This window comes from Otolemur garnettii, unplaced genomic scaffold (assembly GCF_000181295.1).
Source record: "Otolemur garnettii isolate 467f Iridium unplaced genomic scaffold, OtoGar3 scaffold00003, whole genome shotgun sequence".
Taxonomy (NCBI): domain Eukaryota; kingdom Metazoa; phylum Chordata; class Mammalia; order Primates; family Galagidae; genus Otolemur; species Otolemur garnettii.
The window spans coordinates 26918427-26942540 of record NW_003852398.1 but is presented as its reverse complement, the minus strand read 5'-3'; the positions used below and the strand labels follow the sequence as shown (position 1 = coordinate 26942540).

Genomic DNA, 24114 nt, shown 5'->3' with positions numbered 1-24114 from the left:
CCAGCAGGTCCCTGAGCCTTCACTGAACCACTGCCTCTGCCAAGCCGTAGGCCAGGGCCCCCCAGGAAACTCACCTGGGTCCCAGGTCAGACTCCGCTCCCCGGGGATGCAGAAGCAGCCACCCATGTGTGCACCATCCTACCCTGGGCGAGGCCCCTGGGAACACCAGCCAGAGAGTGCTGGGAAAGCCTCCCACTGGTGTCCCTCCTCCCACCTCCTCCCTGGCACACAAGAGACCAAGGCCTGCTCACTGCACAATGCAGCCCTTGATATCCTGGCTGCAGCAGGAGGCCCAGGGAGGGTGGGAGGGGCAGCCCAGCCCTCAGCCCCAGAGCTCTGCACTGTCAGCCTCTGCCCAGGGAGCAGGGCTCCTCCCTTGCGTCTCTGAAGATCACTTCATGCCTATCAGGCTGCAGCACATTCCGTGCATTCTAGACTGAGATACACAGTTTGGTTCTTGTGGGGGTGGCCAGGGCGGGAGAGGAAGGCAGAGAGCACCTAGGAATCAAGCTGTTAGGCCTGCTCCCTCCATGCCAGACTTGGCCCACACTGGCTGGCCTATCATGCCTTGGAAAGTGATCCCCACTCAGACTCTCTCTGCCAACACCTCTTTGGCTATCTGAAAAAGCTGGAGGTGCCGGCACAGCATCTCACCTCAGCCCCTCAACCCCTCAACCCCAGAGCATCAATGAGACGGCTGCTCATTGGTCAACATACAAACCTCAGCTGCTGATGGGAAGGAATCCAGGAAATCGTCTGATGTAGCCCAGCATATTACAGGTGAGCAGATAGGGTTTAGGGGATGGGGAAAGGCTGGTCAATAGGCACGAAGCTACCATTAGACAGGAATGAGTTCTCCTGTCCTCTTATTACACAGTGGGGTGACTGTAGTTAACAGGAATTTATGGCATATTTCAAAATAATTAGAAGAGCGCATTCTGAATGTTCTCATCACAAAAATATAATAAATGTTTGAGGTGACAGATATTCTGATCATCCTGATTTGATCATTATACGATGTAAAAATGTATTCAACATCACACTGTCCTCCATAAATATGTACAATCATTATGGGTCAGTCAAAAATAAAATAAAACTAAAAGAAATACATTAAGACTACAGATATGCATGAACAACTGGTCCCACCAGACTTAGCACTCTCCTATTTCAGACAGGGAGGGAAACAGGGGAATGCAGTTGACACGGTGTGGCTAAATTTCAGAAAACCTCCAGAGATCTTGCAAAGGAGATGGAGGAAATATGGCTGACGGTCATGCCTCTATCTGGACAGAGGCATGGCTGCTAGAACAAGCTCAAGAACCACGGAGCCCTCAACGGTTCCTTCATGTCTAGAGCAAAGGTCCATGGTGAGGGGTCCAATGATGAGAAATTGTGGACCGGGAGGGGGCCAGGAGGAGACTGGGCCCTGATGAACCTGTGTCACACGCTCCTTGCAGGCTGAGCTTGAGGTCAATCTCATATGCATGCTAAGGAGGGCAGTGGACTGATCATGCTCATACTCTGGAAGGAGAACTGGTATAACCATGTGAGAAATGATGTAGGGCTCAGTCCCCCTGGAGAGGTCAGGAGTGTCTGCTGCCCACTCCAGGTGACAGGGCCTGTCTTCAAGTGTGGCTTCAGGTTCCACACCAGCTCATCATGAACTGCAGCCGGGCTTGCATATGTTACTTTACCTAAATCCTGTAACAGCCTCATAAGGTAGGCATTATCATTTCTATTTGATACACAAAGATGGTGTATAAGTTATCCAAAGCCCACACCCCTGTTTATGAATGAAAGATTTAGGGCTTGAGGCAGGTCTAGTTGATTCCACAGTCCAGAAGCATCAACTCATCCTTTCTGATGAGTGGGCTTCTCCCATGACAATCAGGACACACGATGAGGAAGGGCGAGCAGTGCCCTTCTGTGCCAAATCTGACACTGGCATCTCTGGAACCAGCAGACCATTTAAGGAAGGCTGAGGAGAGGAGGGCTCAGAGTGCAGGGGACAGGGCTCTCTGACCACACTGCCATCGTGCAGGGTTTTCCCTCTGTGCATATCTATTTAAAGCATCCACTTCCCCTGCAGTGCCCCATGCTCTCCCCTCATCAAAGCACAGTGTTTTGAGTATGAATTAGCATGTTTTCTTGGGCCCAAGATGAAAGAACAAGGATTCCTTTCAGAACAGCCCCTCCAAACCAGAAGGATGGGGAGAATCAGACAGTGAAAAGAAGCCATGCTCTAACTTGCACACACCCACAGATGCTTGGAGTTATCATTTTCCCTTGGCCTGTCTGTGCACCACTCTACCACGGGGACAGCAGCAATCAGAACCTGTAGATGATTAAGACCACCCATCAGAAGGATCCCGGGTTCTCTGTCACAGCTGATACCCTGAGGGAGCTAGTTAAAATGAACATTTTAGTAAGTATGAAATAAATAGTTTGTTTAGGACAAAGTCACTGCCACACTGGAGATGTAAAAAACTAGTGTTCTCATCCTGGGTAGCTCAGAGGAATTTATCAGAACAAAGAGATTTCTGGGCAGAGAGAGCTGCAGGGGCCAAAGACCTGAGACGGGAGATGCTTGGCATGTGGAAGGAGGAATCTGCGTGACTGCAGGCCAGTGATGTTGGTTCTGTTTCTCTGGAGAACTTTGACTATTATACTCGTCCAGTATGTTACCTTCACAGTAACACCTGTGCTGATGTTTCTCCAAACAGCTGGACATAGTATGTTAGGGAAGGGCATAGAGATGAGATCTCTGGACACCAAACAGTGTAAGACCTTGCAGGCAATTCAAGCACTTCAGCTTTTACTCAGAATGTGGTGGGAGCCAACAGAGGACACTAAATAGAGGAGCTGCGTGCTTGATTTATGGTTGTAAAGGGTCACCCTGGCCCTCCATGGAAAACAGGCTGTAGATGAAACTCCAGACATGCAGCGATTGTAACCTTCAGCAGAGAGATGGTGATGTCTTGGACCAGAGTGATATTGGTGGAGGTAAAGAAAAGGGCTTAGGTATTAAACATATTTTTTTTTAAAAAAAAGAGTGTGTTAGTCAGAATTCTTCAGAGAAGCAGAACCAAGAGGAGATGAGAGAGATAGAGACATAGAGCAAGAAACACAGAGAGATTATAAAGGAATGGGGCTCACACAACTGTAAGGGTTGGCAAATTTGAAATCCACAGGGTAGGCCAGAAGTCTGGAGACTCAGATCAGAGCTGACATCGCAGTCTGAAGTCTGAATTCCTCAAAGCAGCTGGCTAGAAACTCAGGCAGTGTTCCCATGTTCCAGACTAAAGGAGAATTTCTTCTTGTTCAGGAGACTTTTATCTTTGATCTTACAGCCTTCAATGGACTGGATGATATCTACACACATTATGGACAGTAATCTGCTTTATTTGAAGTCTATGAATTCAAATCTTAATTATATCTAAAAAAATACTTTCATGGTAACATCTAGGCTGGTGTTTCACCAAACAGCTGGACACCGTGGCCTAGCCACAATGATTCATAAAATTAACCACCACAAAAAGCCATGAGGATATATTGACGTTTTGAACGTATAAAGGAAAAAAATTCTAAGTTTTTTGAGCTGAGCAACTGGAACAATAAATTGTATATATAGTGAAATGGTGAATAATGGGAGAGTTGAAGCTTCATGGGTTAAAACTAAGAGTTTGGTTCTGGACATGTGAAGTTCAAGAGTCCTTTAACCATCTGAGCAGAAATGGATGAAGGATCTGGAGTTCAAGGGGATCTTACAAGCTGAAGGTAAACATTAGGGTACCTGAAGTCAGAAGATTAGATGAGATATCCTAAGGGATGAAATGAAGGATAGACTGTAGGGTATATATCAGAAATAAGCCAGTAAGCACAGCAAATTATTTATGTACATATTTGTTTATTTGATTTACTTTTCACAGAGGGGATCTTACTTTGTCATCCAGGCTGGAATGCAGAGGCACAATCATAGCTCACTACCGCCTCAAATTTCTGGGCTCAAGTGATCCTCCTGCCTCGGCCTCCTGAATAGTTAAAATCATAGGCTCAAGCCACCACCAGTCTACAGCAATTTTTAGAGGAATAAAAAAGGAGAGAAAACCAGCAGAAGAGCCTGAAAAGGAGAAACAGTGGGAGATCATACATCAAGAGAGTGTAGCAGTAGAGAATGCAAGTGAAAAGCATTTTAGGAGCAGGAGGCGATGGACAATGTTGAATGCTGCTAATAAGAGTGATGTGGACAGAGAACTTACCATTGAACATCTTGATGGAGTAGTGGGGATAAAAGCTTGATTGGGAAACACTCAAGAGTATATGAAAAAAGAAAAAATGGAGCTCCAACATACATATCAATTCATAGCCATCACCATCATCAGTATCCTCCCCAAATAACTGTTGTTCCCTTCATAAGTGCTTGGTGCTCAGAAATTGCAAACTCACAGGTCTACAAGAGCCAGGCAGCTGATAGAGGTGACAAGTGGCAGCTGACCCCAGCATCAGGGTTGGGGCCACATCAGGGATAGGTCTACACGTGGGGCATGCAGGGCACTGCCCCATCTAAGAAGCCCACGCTAGTCCTTGAACAATGAGGAACTTGTGCATGACAGACCCATGTGACCAGACATTCTGATTTGTCATGGGAGCCAGAAATCCAAATTTGTAAGCAAAGTTTCCTAACTTTTAAATGTTTACAGACTAATTCAAAAAATCTTTCAAAGCACTGTGTGGGCCAGTACTTCAGGGAAGATGAACATGCCTGTGGACCAAGTCCAGCCCAAGAGCCACTGGTTTGCCAATTCAGATGAAAAAACTGAACCTTTCCCCCTGAAAACTTTATAAGAGTAATAATAACTTTGGTATGATAATTTTCTAGGGGAAAAAGTGAAACTATCCTATTATAGGTTGAATTGGGTCCTGCCCCCAAAAAGGATATATTGAAGTTCTAATCTTCAGTACATCAGAACATGGCTTTATTCAGAAATAGACTTGTTGTGGATATAATTATTTAAGTTAAGATGAGATCACACTAGAGTAGGAAAGGCCCCTCACCCACTATGACTGTTGTCTTTAGAACCATAAACACACACATACACATACACATACACATACACATACACGTACCCCACGTGCAGAGACAGGCCCACAGAAGCACTCCATGCAACGGTGAAGGCAGAGATTAGAGACTTGCAGCTACAGTCTCTAATTAGAGGCTGCAGAGATTAGAGACTTGCTGCAAGCCAAAGAATACCAGGGATGGCCACAAACCATCAGAATCCAGCAAGAGACAAGGAATAGTTCTTCCTACAGGTTTTAGAGGGAGCATGGCCCTGCTGACACCTTGTTTGGGGACATCTAGCCTCTAGCACGTAAGACAATAAATTTCTGTTGTTTTAAGTCACCCAGTGTGTGGTGCTGTTTTAGGGCAACCCTGGGAAACTGATTCAAATGCCATGAGTGATGAGAGCACATCATGATTTCAACACATCGTTCTTGACAGGTATTTATTGAGCACCTGCTGCATTAGGTATTGATCTAAGTTGTGAGGACACAGCAGTAAAAAAAAAAGACAAAATTCTCTCCCTCATGTAGCTTACATTCTAGTGAGGGGAGAAACACAATAAATCTGGAAATTGTTTAGCATGGTAGATGGTGGAGAGTGTTATGGGGAAAAAGAAATAACCTCAGAGTAGAGGGGCTGCAGTTTTCAAAAGTACAGAGAGAGAAGTTGTCACTGAAAAAGTGACAACTGAGCAAAGACTGGAAGGATGTGAAGGAGGGAGCCAGGGCACCCAGAAGAGCATGCCAGGAAAAGGGAAGAGCCAGTGCAAAGCCCTGAGGCGGGAGTGTGCCCTGCCTGCTAGAGGAAGGGCAGAGAGTGTGACTGGAGCAGAGTGAGAGAAGGGCAGAAGGAGAGGACATCCTCAAAAGAGTAAAGAGAGAAGAAAGCAGAAGCTATTTACAGAAGTGTAGGTGGGGTTAAAGTAAACCAGTGAGTACCATCAGGCACCCCCAGGCTAGGAACAAGAAGCAGCAGGAACATTTCCGAGATTGAAGGCGGAAGAGGACACGAGGAGGGAGTGGCAAGGGGAACCTAGCAAAAGCTGGCTGCAGGCAACAGCTGAGGGGCAGGAGCCGCAGCTTTGATAGAAGGACATAGCCCTGGCCTAGCCACGGCCATGAATGGAAAGGGACCAGAGGAATAAATACTCCATCCTCTCACTTCCCATCTTCTTATCAATCGTATATAACTGGAAGCCAAAGCGGAAGGGAGCTTTGTTGGGGAAGCCTGTAGAGGCCAGCCTCCAGTCACAGAGCAGGGCAGGGAAGAGTGGATGGTGGATTTCAAAGGCCAACCAAAGGTTATCCTGCCCAGAGAGAGGAATAGGAGATAAAGTCAGAGAGGTAACAGGCATGTGGCACTTACAAGACCATTGTAAGATGGCGGCTTTCACTCTGAGTGAAATGGCAGCCGCTACAAAGTTTGGAGCAGGAGAGTGATATGAATTATAATCTAAAATACTCTACTTGTATTGAAAATACCCTGGGGAGTAGGGGGGGACAGGAGCATAGCAGGGTGACGAGTAAAAGACTGTTGCAGTGATGCGGGTGTTGGGGCTCAGAAAACAGTTTTCTGTTTCAAAAGGACACTTCTCTGTCAGAAGCAAAAGTTTTTCTCCGATTCTCTGTCCCCCAGGCTTTCAGTCTCATTCCTCCCTGGAGATAGCTGGAAAAACTACAGTTCTTCTTCCCCACGGTGGGTCATAAAAGCCAGAACCCCTTTTCCCAAAGCAAGCCACAAAACCTAAAATTATTCTGCATAAAAACAACTCCCCGTAGAGAAATTATCTGACCTACCTTGGCTGCTGTGGGTCATGAGACCCCCATTCCAGTGAGCGTCCTGCACCTCGCCCAGGAGGAGGGAATGCATGCTGGGAAAGGCCAGGAAGAATCCAGACAGACAGGCCTTGCTGGGTTTCTTCACTAGGTCTCTCAAAATTAGATCACACCCTTTTTGTCCAGTCATACTTCTCCATGGCTGTTCATAATTTGTTGAACATTAACATAAAAATAAAAAAAATCCCCTATGTCTTTAGGTCTTCATTCTGAAGACTTCCGTGTACATGTGTTAAAGAAATTTGTATATCTTTTCTCCTGTTAATCAATCTGCCCCTTGCTGGTGATTTTCCCAGCAAAAATTAGGGCACCCCGGCCGACTCAAGCAAGAATTTGGTTGGACTAGGGTGTCGAGCTGCAGGAAAACAAAACTGAGGCACACTTCATATAAGTAAACACTTTATTTGGGCCACATTTGAGGACTACAATTCAGGAGTATAGATTCAAATTGCCCAGAAAATATGCTCCAATTTACAGCACTTACAAATGAGTTTTTAAAAGGAAAAGAGGCAGTTCCTAAGTTGTTTACCAAGAATTTACATTAAAATAATATAAACTGTTGATTGGCTATACATTGCTCCTTGCATCACAAATTTCAGGAACATGAAGATAATGCATGAGACAGCTGGCTGGTCAGGGGCAAAATGCCTTTCAACAGTCCCTACAGCTTGGGTGCCGGTGGAGGATTGTGACTCAAGTCCCATATCCATGTCTCTCTGAGCCTGACTACTCTGAGTTACTTTTTTTTTCCCTCAAGGGTAGTGTTACATTAAATGAAATTTAGCTTCGGGATGCCTCCTGCTTGAGTTCTTTATGTAACAAACTGTAACCCAAGGTAGTGCCTAAACTAACTAAAAGCTTAATTTAGGAGTATAGTTTTGTAATAAGTAGCCGAGTCTCAGCCAATCCCAGCAGCCAAACGTCAGGCAATCTCAAGTGGCCAACTGATCAGACAACTGTTCAAATAAGGCAAATACCAAGCTGTTACCAATCCAGATGTCTCCATAACTCACTCTTGTTTTCTGTCCATAAATGCTGCCTGACCACATCATAGCCCAGAGCTTTCTGAACCTATTCTGAATCTTAGGGTCTGTCTAACCGTGTGAATAATTCCTTGCTCAATTAAATGCTATTAAGTTTAATTTATCTAAAGATTTTCTTTTAACAGTAGTAGCAGTGGAGGTGATGAGAAGTGATGAGATTCCAGTTTATTTTATAGATAGAGGTAGACAGCTTATGTTTAAGATGTAGGGTATGAGAAAAGGATCAAACACTTGGAAGAATGAAGTTGCCATGAACTGGTGGGGGCTGTGATGTTGTAATATAATAAGAAATATACATCTGGTCTCTTTCCCTGGTTCCAGAGACAGGCCTCCTAAAACCTTTGCAATTTTCTGAGTGAAAGGATCATCTGACATGGAGCCCCTAAATCCCTTAGAATTTCCTGAGTGATGGGAATATCTTTTGTTCTAGAAGCCACTCTTGGTGGGCTCCTGGGTAGCCTTGGAAGGGAGACTGGTTACCAGGGAGACCCACCACTGATCTTTGGGAAGTTAATCATCAATGGCCAATGACTTAATCAATCATCCTTGCATAATAAAACCTCCACAAAATCCTGAAAAGACAAGGTTCAAAGAGTGTCCTAGTTGCTGAATACGTGGAGGTGCCTACAGAAGGCAGGAATGTTCCAGGTCCCTCCCCATGCCCTGTGCATCTCTTCCATCTGCCTGTTCATCTGGTTCTTCTGTAATATCATGATAATAAGTGGTTACCCACAAGCCAGTGTTTCTCTGAGTTCTGGGAGCTGCTCTAGCAAATTAACTTGAAGAGGGGATTGTGGAAGCCCCTGACTTATAGCCAGCTGGTCAGAAGCACGTCACAGCCTGGGATTTGTGACTAACATCTGAAATGGAGGGCAATTTTGTGGGACTGAGCCCTTAAACTGTGGGCTGTGACACTACCTTTAGGCAGATAGTATCAGAATGGAACTGAATTATAAGACAACCAGCTGGTATATGCTACAGAACTGCTTGGTGTGTGGGGAAAACCCACACACATTTTCATCACCAGAAGTACAGTGTTCTATGCTGTGTTGAGTGTTGTACTGTGTGTGAGAGTAGGAAGTTTTGTTTTTCCTATCTGTCACAATTGGCATTTTATCTAGCTCACCGTTGAGGGGGAAGGGTGTGGGAGGAGGCCTGCCGAGGGAGCAGGCTTGGCTGAGTGGAAGGTGGGTGGACATGCTGAGTTTGGAAGTGTGTCGAGACCCACCTGAAGATGTTGAGTAGGGAAGGAGAATACACAAGTCTGGCATTTAGAGGAAAGATTTCTACTGGAAATATAAACCTGGGAATCACCAGTTTGTAAAGATACATTGGAGTTATGAAAAGGAAGTTAGCACTTCTTAGTGGCAAAAACAAAGCAAGCTTCATGCAGGAGGTGGTGTGTGACTGGGGTCCTTAAAGGATATAATTTTGGCAGGTAGAAATAGATGGGAAGACAATCACAGAATGAGGAAAGCCATTAGCAAAAGTGCTAGGATTGGCGATAGGGCTAGTTTAGTGAGCAATCTTTCAGTCTGAATGAACTATAGAACTGATTTTGGATGGGAGCCCATAGCAGATAGGTGATCAGAATGTCAGCCTCTTAACTTCCAGTTCATCCATGCCTTCCATTTATTCATTAAACATCATCATTACCTTAAAGGCTATGCTTATTGTGGACATTAATAAAAATAATAATTAATGCTTATTGAGCTCTTATGTACTCATGTGAAAAATCCACATTTAATTTTCATCCCACCTACTTAAAGATAAGGAAGCTAAGAGAAAAAGTGATTGGCTTCACCTCCCTCAACCAACAGGTTTGGAACCTAGCAGTATGACCCAACCACCTTTGTCCTTACTGTTAGGCTTTATTGCTTTGTCAGAAAGACCAAGTCAGGCATCTGTGGGCATGCAGCCCAGCAGCCATCAAAAATACAGATCACTGAGTCATGGGTGAGACTTTCTTTTGCAGGGGACACGAAACATGGCCTCTCCGAGGGTCAGCTGAGGAATAGACAGCGGCAGTTCTGAGAAAGAAGGTGTGGCTGCTGACCTGGGAAAAGGTCACCAAGCTGCTTGCTCTGATTCACCTAGGAAGCTGAATGCTCCTTCCAAAGCACCAGCTCCCCATTTCTACAGCAAACTTGGGTCAAGAGCAGGCAACCAAAACCTTGCCCTGGAAACACTGAAGTTGCCCTTGAATAGTAGTGTATCTACTCCTCTCCACCGTTCCCCTCCAAACTCATCTTAAAGATGAGCAAACTGAGGACCAGGGAGGCTGTGTCATATTTTCTTCAAATGTTTGTTTGAAATCTCAAACCAGAACTCAAATCTCATGGCGCTCAGTTGAGCATGCTCCCATCAAACATGCCATTGCCCATCAGTTCATGTTTTAAAATTTGGCTCCTGGCCAGGTGTGATGGTCCATGCTTGTAATTCCAACACTTTAGGAAGAGGAGGCAGGAGGATAGCTTGAGCCAGGAGTATAAGACCAGCCTAGGCAACATAGCAAGACCCCATCTCCATGCACATGCATACATACCTAAAAGATTTAATTCTCTAGTCAGCAGGTTGGAATAGGATCATGTATGTGTTTGCCAAGTTCATGACATAAGCCCAGAATTAATACTTCCTACTATTTCTAGGGAAAGGAATTTCTCCTCAGTTCAGAGAAATTTAGATTTTAGGCATCTGACCCAGTGAATGTGAGAGGTAGGAGGAGTCCTTCCATCCAGTGAGTCCAGCTCATGTGTCTTTCCTGGAAAAATGCTTGCACTTGGGCACCAAGAGGCCTGTGCAAGGAGGCTACAGTAGCAGCACTAGAAATAATAAGAAATGGAAGGAACTTAAACACCCATCAATACTTGAGTGATGATTCAGCAGTTAAAAAGAATAAAGTAGGTCTTCATAGAGTCAAAAAAAGATACCAATGACATGTTATTATACAAAGAAGAGGAAGGAGGAGGAGTAGAGAGAGAAAGTGGCAGTACAATTTATATTTGTGTAAAAATAAGAGTGTACTTGTGTGTCTGTGTGCTGTCTATATAGAAAAACATTACCTCAGCCTAACAATTTCAATGCATTTATTCCTCCCATGAATGTGAGCTGAGTGCCCGCTCCATGCCAGCACTGTGCTACATGGAGAGATCCAGCAGTGAGCAGAGCAGCAGCATCCCTGCCCTCTCCTGGATGGGTAAGGGAACAGAGGTGGTAGAGGGTGTCCAAGGAAAGGGACAGTCTTTTAATTTTATGAACTTTGTATTATTGGAAGTTTCTCAACTCAAATGTTTCCTGATGGTGTCATTATGAATACAAAAATATATGAAAATCCCACAACCAATGAAGCAAATCTAAAATTAATAATATTTTTAAAAGAAATTCAGCAAGATAGAAGACAATACAGACAGGCAATTAAATGGAATTCAGATAAAAATTCATGACCTGAATAAGAAATTCAACAAAAAGATAAATATTATTTTAAAAGAACCAAATAGAAATTTTGGAGCTATTTTTAAAAATTAAATAAACCACTGAATCTTCTACCATGAAGGTGGAAAATCAATCTAAGCTGTTAAAGAATATACAATATAAAAAAGTATAAATTTCAAAACAAAAATATAAATTGGGGTGAGTATAAAAGTCAAGGGTATTTCTGAGCAACTGAAGTTAAGTTGTTATTAGCTTAAAATAGTCTGTTATAACTACAAGATGTTTTATGTAAGCTCCACCATAAACAAAGTAAAAAGCTACAGTAGGTATACAACTGAGAAAGTGAAAGAAATCAAAGTATAACACCACAGCAAATCATCAGATCACAAAGGCAGACAACGAGAGAGGAAGAAAGGAACAAAGAATCTTCAAAAGAAAAAAAAATCCAGAAAATAATAACAAAATGGCAAGAGTAAGTCCTTACCTATCTACATGTTTAATAACCTTGAAAATAAATGGATTCAATTCAGTTATCAAAAGACATAGAATGACTGAATAAGAAAACACACACACACACACACACACACACACACAAAAAGATCAAACTAAGGTCCAGCTATGTGGTGCTTACAAGAGACACATTTTAGCTTTAGGGAGACACACAGGCAGAATGTGAAGGAATTGGAAGAAGATACTCCATGCAAATAGTAACCTAAAGAAAGCAGCCTTGGCTATACCTATGTGAGATAAAATGGACTTCAAGTCAAAAACTGATACAAGAAATGAAGATCCTTATTTAATGATAAAAGGGTCAATTCACCAAGAGGACACAATCATAAATATAAATTCACCTAATATTAGAGCACCTAAATACATAAAGCAAATATTAATGAACACGAAGGAATAAGTAGATAACCATATATAGGCGGAAGGCCTCTAAGTAAGCCTTTAAACAGTTTCATTTTGTGAGAGCAAGTTTGAAGTCTTTTGTGAGTTAGAATATAGAAAGACCTGGATAGAACTCCCTATGTGTCTCAGGACCTTATCATGTAGAAATGATTCAGGGCCGAGCCTTGGGGGGGCTGGCCTGCAAGCAGGTACCAGTATATCTCAGGAATTTCCAGACTACTCCCTAGGATGGATAACTGCCTCCAGATGGTCTGTTGAAGGTCAAGCATTCAATCAGCTTATTCTCCCAGAAACTTGTTTTATGGTCTTGTATTCATTATAGGGTTTAAGAACAGTATAGATAAAGTTAGTTAAATGGTTATCGCTAATCAACAGATTCCTTGGTGCCGGGCAGTGCTGGGCCTGTGTCAGGAGTCTTAAGTCACTTGTTTATTGATTAATTGTGTATACATGCAGTATGGTCTATATAAGCTTTGGTAGATTAAAGAACTTTGCTGGATTGCCAGAGAGAGCTCTAGTCCCTTATTCTCCAACATTTCTCTGCAGGTCTTATCTCTGCGGTGCCACATCACACACCCCTACATGTGATATTCATGCAACTACCATACAATAATAACAGGGGACTCCAGTATTCAACTTTCAACAATGGATAAGTCAACTAGACATAAAATTAACTACAAACTACTGGATTTGAACTACACCTTAGATGAAACAAACCTAACAGACATAGAACTAGAATTAGAACTTTCTATCTAACAGCAGCAGAATATACATTCTTTTCTAGCATACATGGAATATCCTCCAGATAGAACTTATTCTTGGCCTCAAAAAAAGTCTTAATAAATTCAATAGGCAGTGCCTGTGACTCAAGGAGTAGGGTGCCAGCCCCATATACCGGAATAAATCCTGCCCTGGCCAAAAACTGCAAAAATATTTTAAAAAATAAAATAAATTCAAGAAGATGAAATCATATCTAGTACTGTTTCTGACGATAAGGGTAAGAAACTAGAAATCAATAACAGGAGACGTCATAGAAATAAAATAACATGTTCCTAGACAACTAAGGGTCAAAGAAGAAATCAAAAGAGAAATTTAAAAAATATTCTGAGAAAAATAACAGTGGAAACACAACCAATCAAAACCTATGGGATGCAATAAAAGAAGTTCTAAGAGAAAAGTTTAGCAATACCTGCCTACACTAAAAAAGAAGAAAGATTCCAAATAAATAACCTAGCATTGTATATCAAGGAGCTAGAAAGATAAAAACAAACTGAACTCCAAGTTAGCAGAAGGAAATAAATAATAAAGATAAGATTAGAAGTAAATCATATAGAGAATAGAAAAACCTTTTAAAAATCAATAAAACCAAGAATTAGTTCTTAAAAGATAAATAAATAAGATTGGCAAACCTCTAGCTAAATAAGTTAAATCATAAACAAAAGGAGAGGGCACTATGACAGATGCCTCAGAAATAAAAAGGATAACAAGGACTACTATGAACAACTGTATGTGAACAAATTGAATAACCTCAAGGAAATGGAAAATTTCTAGAAATATATAATCTATTAAAATTTAGTCAGGAAGAAATAGAAACTGGAACAGACAAATCACAAATAAAGAGATTGAAACTTTCCAACAAAAAAGGCCAAGACCAGATGGCTTCATAACTGAATTCTACCAAAATCAAAGAAGAATTATTGCTAATACTTTTGCAACTCTTCCAAAAAATAGAGCTATAGGAAATACTAGTGAACACATTATATGAGGCCAAAACCACCTTGATATCTAAGTCAGATAAAGACACCACAAGTAAAGAAAACCATAGACCAATATCTCTAATGAACAATGAGGCAAAAATCCTCAACAAAATGGTAAGTAGCAAACCAAATTACACAACACACCAAAAAGATTATATGTATGAACAAATAGATTTATCTTTGTCATGCAGCCCTAATTTAATACATAAAAATCAACAAACGGTTGATTCCTATAGGTTCCTATCACTTTAATGCTTTAACAGAATGAAAGAGAAAAACTGTAGAGGACACCAAGAGTCAGTCAACCTCTGAACAAGGTGATCTGCAGCTGCGGGGTGGACCTCGGGCCATTCGTCCACATGTGCTCCTTGTGGAGAAAGAGCCTGAGCAGTCAGCACATAGTCATTTGTTAATTACTGCCCTTACCTGTGTTGTACGGTCTCAATAAAAGGCTGGTGCAGAGGTTGCCTGGGGCTGCCCTGCTAAGAAAGGCTAGCCCGCCTCCTACAAGCTTGTACTTCTAATCTGTGTCATTCTCAGTTCCTTCCTGCTGTGATGGAGACCAGGGCCACAGGGGCCTGAGGGGTCACAACAAAAAACAGATGATCATCTCAATTGATACAGAAAAAGCATTTGACAAAGTTCAGCATGTGTTCTTGACAAACACTCTTACCAGTTAAGCTTTAGGGAGACACACAGTTCTTCAACATAATAAAAGCCATTTCTGAAAAACTCTACAGCTAACATCATAATCAATCAAGAACAACTAAAAACTTTTCTGCTGAGATCCCATAAAAGGCAGCAATACCCTCTTCTAGTCAACATGGTACTGGAAATATCAACAAGACCAACCAAACAAGAAGTAAAAAAACTAGATCACAAAGGAAGAAGTAAAATTATTAGCTTTATTTGCAGACAATATGATCCTATATGTGGAAACCCCAAAGATTCTACACACACTAAAAAAAAAAAAAAAAAACTGTTTAATAAATAAATTCAGTAAAGAATAACATGAAATCAACATACAAAAATCAGTACCATGTCTATTTCCAAATACAGCCCTAGCCAAAAAAAATTAAGAAAACAATCCCATTTGCAGTAGCATCAAAAAAATAAAATACTTAGGAATAAATTTAACTAAGGAGGTGAAAACTATTTCACTATAGTAACCATGTATTTCACTATCTATGGGTATCCCATAACATGTTGTAAACCTCAAATATAATAAAATTTATTTAAAAAATATGTAGAGAAAAAGGAGAAGAAGAAGGTGGAAAAAAATAAGAGAAAGAGGAGGAGAAATTCCTATGTAATCATGGTATATCGAGGTGCTCATGGGGGAGGTTTGGGGCATATCTAGGCCAGTGTTTTTCAACATTTTTAATCTCATAGCACCCTTGAACCTATAGCTAAACTTCTGCAGCAACTCAAATTATGTTGATCCAAAAAAAAAAAAAAAAGAGTAAAAAAATATACTTACTGTGCTTTGAACTTCTTTTGAAAATAATTTAATGAATGATCTTTCAAAATTTTTGCAACATAAAATCGAAAATCTTTTCATGGCACACCAGTGTTCCAGGGCACATGGGTTGAAATCACTGTCCTAGGCAACTACTCTTGACCTAACTTGAATGATGGTCTCTTCTACTGAGCATGACAGAAGACACCAATCCCCAAGGTCAAACACAATGTCCACAGCATCTTGAAAGGAAGTAGAAGCAAAATCAAGAAACTTCTTAGGTAACAGATACATTTCAGTAACTAAAGTTCCCTCCACACTCCAGTTTCTTGATGGCCTTCATAAAGCACTGCCTGTAGCTGGTTACAGCACAATGGAGGAGGCATCTTTGTAGTGCCAGGATCTTTCTGGGGCAGATGTCATGCAAACAGTCATGTTATCTTCCATGCACATGGTCACCCTCTAGATATGACCTCTGTATTCTCCTCCACATGATCAACTGCCTCCATTTGCTCAGCAATCTGTTTAGAAGGGCCTCCCTCTTATGGGGAGCCCTGGATAGTAGCAGAGGAAGCCTCTTCTCTTCTTGAAGATGCCACAGCTCTGAGCATCCAGCCCAGGGGAGAGCAGGCTGCAAAAATACATGCCCTTCCCACCCTACAGCTCCCAATCCTTTAGCCTGTCTTCTCTGAGCAGAGGAATTGGTTAGACAAGCTATTGTTCAATAGGATAATAGAAATCTTAACCACCACTTGTATGTACCTTCACCTCTCAGTCATCACTGTGGGCATTAAATTTATGGTCAAAAGACCCAATTTCAAATCCAGAATCTGCAGGTTTCCAGTTGTATGCTCGCTGGCATATTTCCTCCTTTATAATTAAATGGCTATTACCAAAGAAAAGTTCAATCTCACAAAATAATTGTAAATATTTAAAAGAGTGCTTAGGGGTGTTTGTCTTTTATTTGTGCAAATCTTGTAAGTATATGTGTGTGCACATGTGCACAATCACTGCTCTTGGGTGTGTTCTTCAAGCATCTTGCAGGACTAGATGGGGAGGAAGGGGACCCAAATGAGCAGAATGTGCCAAGTGGTCACAACAGAGACAAAATCTTGATTCCACCCTGAAAGCATACACAGAAACACATCCAAGTAAAACCAGATCTGCCTGTCCTCAGAGATAATCAGAAAGATGCCTTTCAGATTTCTGACATTCAAAACTGTAAAATATAATATTAAATTTGTGTTGTTTAAAGCACTAAATTTACTAAGCACTAATTTAATTTAGTGCAGGAGCCATAGGATATTAACATCCTGGGAACTGGTAAAATATAGATTCCAAACCTGAGGGGCTGGGCAGAGGCCAGAAACTCTGTTTATAACTGGAACTGCCCATGGCACCTGCACTGCTGGTCTGCGGGCCACACTTTGAGCAGCAGAGGCACAGGCACTTCTAGCTTCAGCCCTTCCTGCAGGGCCTGGAGGCCTCCACTTAGTGTAGGATGGAGCAGCGACCCTGCAGAGCCCTTAGTTCCTTACCTTTCACTGCCAAGCATCTCTCCTGCTGAAATCAGCACGGCTCCCTCTTCAGCCGCACTTCTAATGCCGCCCCTCCTGAGAGATTCCCCCTTTATTCCCTACTGTTGCCCACAGATTATAATAATGAATCTGGCTTTCCTGTTCCCCTCCTCATGTTTCTGTTCCCTGCCCCCATGTACAGTCTGGCACAGAATAGGCACTTCTATGTAAATAAATTAAAAAATGGACAAAAGAATAAATAATCCTTTAGAGATTTTTCCCAATAAAATGTGTGACAAAATCTCTCACATCTTCTATTTGTACAACAGGATTTTTTTAAGCTGCATAATTCAAAAGTTTACAATAATCCAAAAAGCTTTGTCTTCTCTGCCTGGGCTCCATGTTCCAAATCAATGAAATCAGTATAAACATGGATCCCTCCATTTGTGTTCATGCTGTCTTTCCAGGTTTGAAAAGCCTGCTGCAATAGGACCGTTCCCTAGAAACAGATCCTGAGGGCAAGTTTATGGGGATGTGCTCTTGGGAGGCCCTCTAGCCGGGGGAGGGAGGAAACAAGATCAGGCAGAGAGCGATACAGACCCAACAGAGGGCAGCCACTTCCTATGGAGAATTCTAGATGGCCACAACCTTTAGGGTTGTCCTGACTTGGGGAAAGAGGGCCTAGTATTTACACCCCCATAACAACCAATCCTAGGAGAAAGGCTGCTTCAGAAGGGGTACAGCCAGGGGTGGTTCTCTCTAGTTCTAGGCAAGCCCTAGAGAGGGACTCAGCTGAGAGCTGTTGACCTTGAAAACTTCCAGCGGTCAGAGGAATGAGTGGGTCAGTCGCAACAGAGTAGAAATGTAGGAAGACCTTACAGCATTCAGCAATGTGGACAAAATGAAATAGACCAAGGATTCAAGAAAGAAGAGGAATGCTGACATAGCAGAGTCCAGAAGGAGGAAAACTGGGATAGACTTGAGAGTGTATATTAATAGTCTGTCTTGGGGATAGAGTTCTGAGACCAGTCAGGAGGAGAATGTGATACAGGAAAATGTCAAGAGTTTGGGGTAAGGAGGTGAGCACTTGGGGCAGCTCATGGGCTCAGGTCTCACCATGCACAGTGTAAACAGGGAGAAGGGGAAGGGATGGGTGCATTTAGGTGGTTAATGGGAAGTCAGTTAGGAAGGAACAAAGGAATTGCTCAGGGCACAGTGAGGGGTGAGCTGGGCTGGCTGCTAGGAGTTTGCAGGGGGCCTAATCATGGGGGGTTATGGGTTTTCTTCCAGCAGCCTTGAAACAAAGGAAGGACAGCAGATGGTTCAGAGCTGGCAAAGCAGGTGAAAGAATACAAAGGGTGTTGAGATGGGTTAACCTCACAGTCAGGTGGATGGTGAGGCCAAGGAGGGTGACCAGGGGAGTGAGAACAAGGCTGGTCCCTGACATGAAGTCATAAGAAGACTGTCCAGCAGATTCTGGAGGAGTCGGGGCATGGGAGAGCAGCCTTTGTGGAGAACACAGAAGGGAACATCAGGGATCAGGTATGTAATGCCGGAGAGCCAGAAGGAGCCCTGGTCCCTGCTGAGGGTAGTGAGGGAAGTGCTCCCCTACAGGAAAGCCAGGTCCCAGGACCACCAAATGTGTTCTGTTTAAAATGATATTATTACAGTAGTCACATATGCATGAAAAAGTTCACTTTTTTATTCACTAAAAACTATTTCTAGATCTAGATTTTATTCACTAAATAGTGAATAAAAAAGGGAGACCCCCTTTCAAATCACTACACCCTTAACCAAAGCTCAGCCCTTTCCCTGAAGGCAACCACCAGTAATTTGGAGTGTTGAGACATGGGCATGGGAGAGCAGCCTTCATGGAGGACACAGAGCGGAACATCAGGGATAAGGTATGTAATGGCAGAGAGCCAGAAATTGCCTTTGGCTCTGCAATTTAAACACATGTGTATGTGATCCCATTTCTAGAAGAAAGATTATATATATGTTACAAATATCCCTAAATAAGATCATATTATATATACACAAAGGTGGCCACCTGTGTAAGTGAAAAGAATCCTAGACAAATAATGGTGAAAGGGCCCATATTCAACCCTATACCCTCTGAAGACCTTGGGCCTTCAGAAGACGTTAGGAACATACAGTCAGCTAGTAGGCAGAAGCTATATGAATATATGAGCATCACGGGGGAGGGATAGATGGCACACCCAAGTGATTTCCTGTCATTTCCCTGAACCAAAGGGAGCATCTTTCCTGTCGTTGAAATCAGTAGAGTTCCTGCAGCTGAATTAAGGCCAAAGAGGGAAAAAAGTTCAGTGTAAAGTCCGAGACTTGCCGTTCTCTGGTCTTCACACTGTGGTAAAGTGAAACACAGGAGACCATCAACCCGTGTTGTTCATCACCGGATCCTGACTCATTCATAACGCAGTCATGCTCCCGAGTAAGGAGAGCCAGCACTGGCTCATCAGTGGAGAACTGGGCTGAACAGCTGCTGAGTAGGCTGAAGGGGGTTGAAAATGCCTCTTTCAATAGCACCTTCTCTCACGAAGCAAAAGCAAAGCTCTTCCCAAAACTTCTGTCCTTTGCTTAAGATGATATGGTCCCCACTTTCACAGGAAATAAAAAGTTGCCATAAAATTGATCATGAAAGAAATTCTTTATAGTTTAGGTGATTTCAGCTAAAAATCCAAGAACAAAGGACACAACACGGAGAATCCAGGCAGCAAGGCTGATTTTGGTCAGAAAGAAGCTTGCACAACCATTAAGACCTGATTCTATGACTTACAACAGTCACATTGTGCATCATTAAGAAAAAAATGTAATTGCTAACGGATGAGAAGTGGGGTTAAAGGAATGTCAGGGGGCTGGAAGAAAATGATTGTAAACAATAGAAATCTTTATACCACCCTGCCAGGTTTCAAGCTTGGCTAAAATTAACTTTCCATGCAAAGAACTTTCAAACTCAGAAGGTCTTTTAGAAAGTATCCAGTCCATCTATTTCTAGATCTTAAAAACTTGCTTTTTTTTTTTTTTTTTTTTTTGGTTCAGAGACATTTTTAAAAGAAATATAATCTTGAGCTCAATAATTAACCACAATGACCACCTACTGCTTTGTGTGTGTGTGCGTTCATTGGTTACAGCATACTGCTTAATTTGAATCAGATGCTAATTTGAGTGTGTTGCATATATTATCTCATTTACTTCTCACAACACTTCAAGGCAGGAACTACCACTGTCCCCTTTTCATGGGTGGAGAAACAAAGGCATGTCAGAGTCACACAGGTCAGCTATCATAGAGCAGGGTGCCAGAAAGGCTACCCTGTCTAAGGCAGAGGAGATGGCTGAGGTCTGCAGTCCTGCCACTGATCCTTCCCCCCGCCACACAGATGACCTTGCTTGCCGACTGGTGCCAGCCTCCGACAGAAGGTCCCATTCAGAGGGAAGGATAATGTCCAGAAAATACCCAATAAAGTTGAAGACTGGGAGCCCAGCTGAGAGAGAAGAGTGATATCTGCAGGACATCTCTGCTGAGACAAGTTGCAACTCCAAGAAGCAATCTACAGTTACATAATACACCCCAAAGGAAAAGTCTTTGTCCCCTCCCCCAAGAAAGTTGTGTTTTTCTCTTTGTTTTCTCTTCATCTGCTCCTGTAAGTTTTCTACAAGTGAGCAGTGAACTGAGGACCTATTATCTCACCCCAGATGTGAGAGCTACAGGGACTGGAGTCTACTCCCCTAGAGGGACACTGTTGAGATTCTGAACACTCTCTCCCCAGGCAGAAAAATTGAACTAATGTTTTCACTGCCATTTTGAATTTCCAGTCCACCTTTCCCCACTTGCCTGCAGAGACAGTGAGGGGAGACCCAAGAGCAGGGTCCCCAATACTGCAGGACCAAGCGCCCCGTCCCGGCCCTACAACGGGAGAATTGTTGGAGCCCTGCACTCAGTGGGTGGTGCCAGGGCCCGATCACCACTCCTCCCACCACCACCACCGTGTGCCCTGAGGACTGCCAGAGCCATGCATTCTACAGGAGGTGGCAGGGGCGTTCCCCGCCACCTCCCACCACCACAGCTAGGCGCCCTAAGGACTGCTAGCGCCGCGCATTCCACTGGCAGCTGTGGGGGCAATTCCCAGCCCTTCCACCACCCAGAGCCCCGAGGACTGCTAGAGTTGCATGCTTACGGCACCCCTGGCTGGAGGTCAGAAAACTGTGAGAGGACAGTCAGTTGAAAGGGAACCATACTGGAACAGCAGTACCACTAGGCAAAAAGTAGCAGCTGCAGCAGCAGGAACAATAAGGCTCACACCCCTGAGACTTTTCCAGACAGACTCACCCTGTCTCTCTGAGCAACCAAAGGAAACTGGTATCTTCTCTGGTGGTAGCTACAGGTGGAACAATTCTGAGATAGACTCCAAACAGTGTAAATTCAGCATGGGGTGGAATCAACAGAAAAACTCAGGTAACATGAATAACCAGAGTAGATCAACTCCTCCAAGGAAGGATGTGGCAGATGCAATTGAAGATCCCATCCATAAACAGATGGCTGAGATGTCAGAAATCAAGTTCAGACTCAGGATAGCAAATGAGATGAACAGAATGGAGGAAAGGAGGGAATTAGAATTTCAAGAAATTATTCAAAAGATGTCTCAAGAATTCAATGATTTCAAAGATAAACTGACCAAAGATTTTGATACATTGAGGCAAGAGTTTGCAGGCCTCAAAGATCTGAAAAATATGGTAGAATCCCTCCGTAACAGAATGGAGCAGGCAGAAGAAAGGATCTCTGACATTGAAGACAAAGCTTTTGAGCATGCCAAAGGGCTCAAATATGAAGAGAAATGGAGAGCAAAAATGAATCATTCTCTTAGAGAGCTCTGGGATAATTCAAAGAAAACTTATATTCACCTTATAGGAATCCCTGAAGGCAATGAAGTTGCTTCACAAAACACAGAGGCTCTTCTTCATGACATTATGAAAGAGAACTTTCCAGACATGCCAAAAGATCCTGAAATTCAGATAGTAGACAGTTTCAGAAGCCCAGCACAACTTAACCCAAATAAGACATCCCCCAGGCATATCATAATTAACTTCACTAAAGTTAATATGAAAGAGAAAATTCTGAAAGCAGCTAGACACAAGAAAACCATAATCTACAAGGGGAAGAACATTAGAATGACTGCAGACCTCTCTGCTGAAACTTTTCAGGCTAGAAGAGGGTGATCATTGACATTTAATCTCCTAAAACAAAATAACTTTCAACCCAGGATCCTGTGTCCAGCTAAACTGAGTTTCATATAGATGGAGAAATTAAATACTTTAATGACATTCACATGTTGAAGAAATTTGCCATAACTAAACCAGCTTTCCAGAATATTCTCAGACCTATTCTCCATAATGACCAGTGCAATCCTCCACCACAAAAGTAAACTCACTCAGAAAATTTTGATCAAATTCCAACTTCCACAGTGGCAAAAGGACTAAAATAATCCACTGAACTTTCAAAAAACTCGCTACCCAAAATTTTACCAGGCTTATCAATATTCTCAATCAATGTGAATGGCTTAAATTGTCCTCTGAAGAGGCACAGGTTGGCTGACTGGATACAAAAACTCAGGCCAGATATCTCATACAAGAATCTCATCTTACCTTAAAAGATAAATATAGACTCAGGGTGAAGGGACAGTCATCTATATTCCAGGCAAATGGAAAGTAGAAAAAAGCAGGTGTTGCAATTTTATTCACAGATACAATAGGCTTTAAACCAACAAAAGTAAGCAAGGATAAGGAAGGTCACTTTATATTTGTTATGTGTAATACTCAATACGATGAAATTTCAATTATTAATATTTATGCACCCAACCAGAATGCACCTCAATTTATAAGAGACACTCTAATAGACATGAGCAACTTGATTTCTCTCAGCTCCATCATAGAGATTTTAATACTTCTTTGGCAATGTTGGATAGATCCTCCAACAAGAAGCTTAGCAAAGGGCAGTGCCTGTGGCTCAAGGAGTAGGGTGCCAGCCCCATATACCAGAGGTGCTGGGTTCAAACCCAGCCCTGGCCAAAAACCGCAAAAAAAAAAAAAAAAAAGAAGCTTAGCAAAGAAATTTTAGATTTAAAATTAACCATTCAACATTTGGATTTAACAGACATTTACAGAACATTTCACCCTAACAGGACTGAATGCACATTTTTCTCATCAGCCCATGGAACATACTCCAAAATCAACCACATCTTAGGTCGCAAGTCTAACCTCAGCAAATTTAACAGAATAGAAATTATTCCTTGCATCTTCTCGGACCATCATGGAATAAAAGTTGAACTCAGTAACAACAGGAATCTGCAGACCCATACAAAAACATAGAAGCTAAATAACCTTATGCTGAATGATAGGCGGGTCAGAGATGAGATCAAGAAGGAAATTACCAAACTTTTGGAATAAAACAACAATGAAGACATGAGTTACCAGAACCTCTGGGATACTGCAAAGGCAATTCTAAGAGGGAAATTTATAGCATTGCAAGCCTTCCTCAAGAAAACAGAAAGAGAGGAAGTTAACAACTTAATGGGATATCTCAAGCAATTGGAAAAGGAAGAACATTCCAATCCTAAACCCAGCAGAAGAAAAGAAATAACCAAACTTAGAGCAGAATTAAATGAAATTGAAAACAAAACAGATCAATAAATCAAGAAGTTGGTTTTTTGGAAATGTCAATAAAATAGAGAAACTTTTGGCCAACCTAAACAAGAAAAAAAGAGTAAAATCTCTAATTTTATCTATCCAAAATGGTAAAGACAAAATAACAACAGACCCCTCAGAAATTCAAAAAATCCTTAATGAATATTACAAGAAACTTTATTCCCAGAAATATGAAAATCTGAAGGAAATCAACCAATACTTGGAAGCACACCACCTTCCAAAACTTAACCAGAATGAAGTGGAAATGTTGAACAGGCCTATATCAAGTTCTAAAATAGCATCAACTATATAAAATCTCCCTTAAAAAAAAAGCCTGGGACCAGATGGTTTCACATCAGAATTCTACCAAACCTTTAAAGAGGAACTAGTACCTATAT

At 42.2% G+C, this 24114-nt stretch overlaps 1 protein-coding gene across 2 annotated transcripts in view; it reads right to left on the bottom strand.

Annotated features, from left to right (window-relative positions):
* SH3TC2 (SH3 domain and tetratricopeptide repeats 2) overlaps positions 1-223 on the bottom strand; it is a 53808-nt gene extending 53585 nt beyond the window's left edge. Inside the window, exon 1 of one of the 2 annotated variants that reach the window (XM_003782055.3) lies at positions 75-223. In XM_003782055.3, the coding sequence (XP_003782103.1) occupies positions 75-126 (52 nt within the window). In that variant the 5' untranslated portion in view covers positions 127-223. The remainder of the gene's footprint in view (positions 1-74) is intronic. The other variant, XM_003782056.3, reaches the window with a different exon arrangement.
* Positions 224-24114: the final 23891 nt, after the last annotated feature.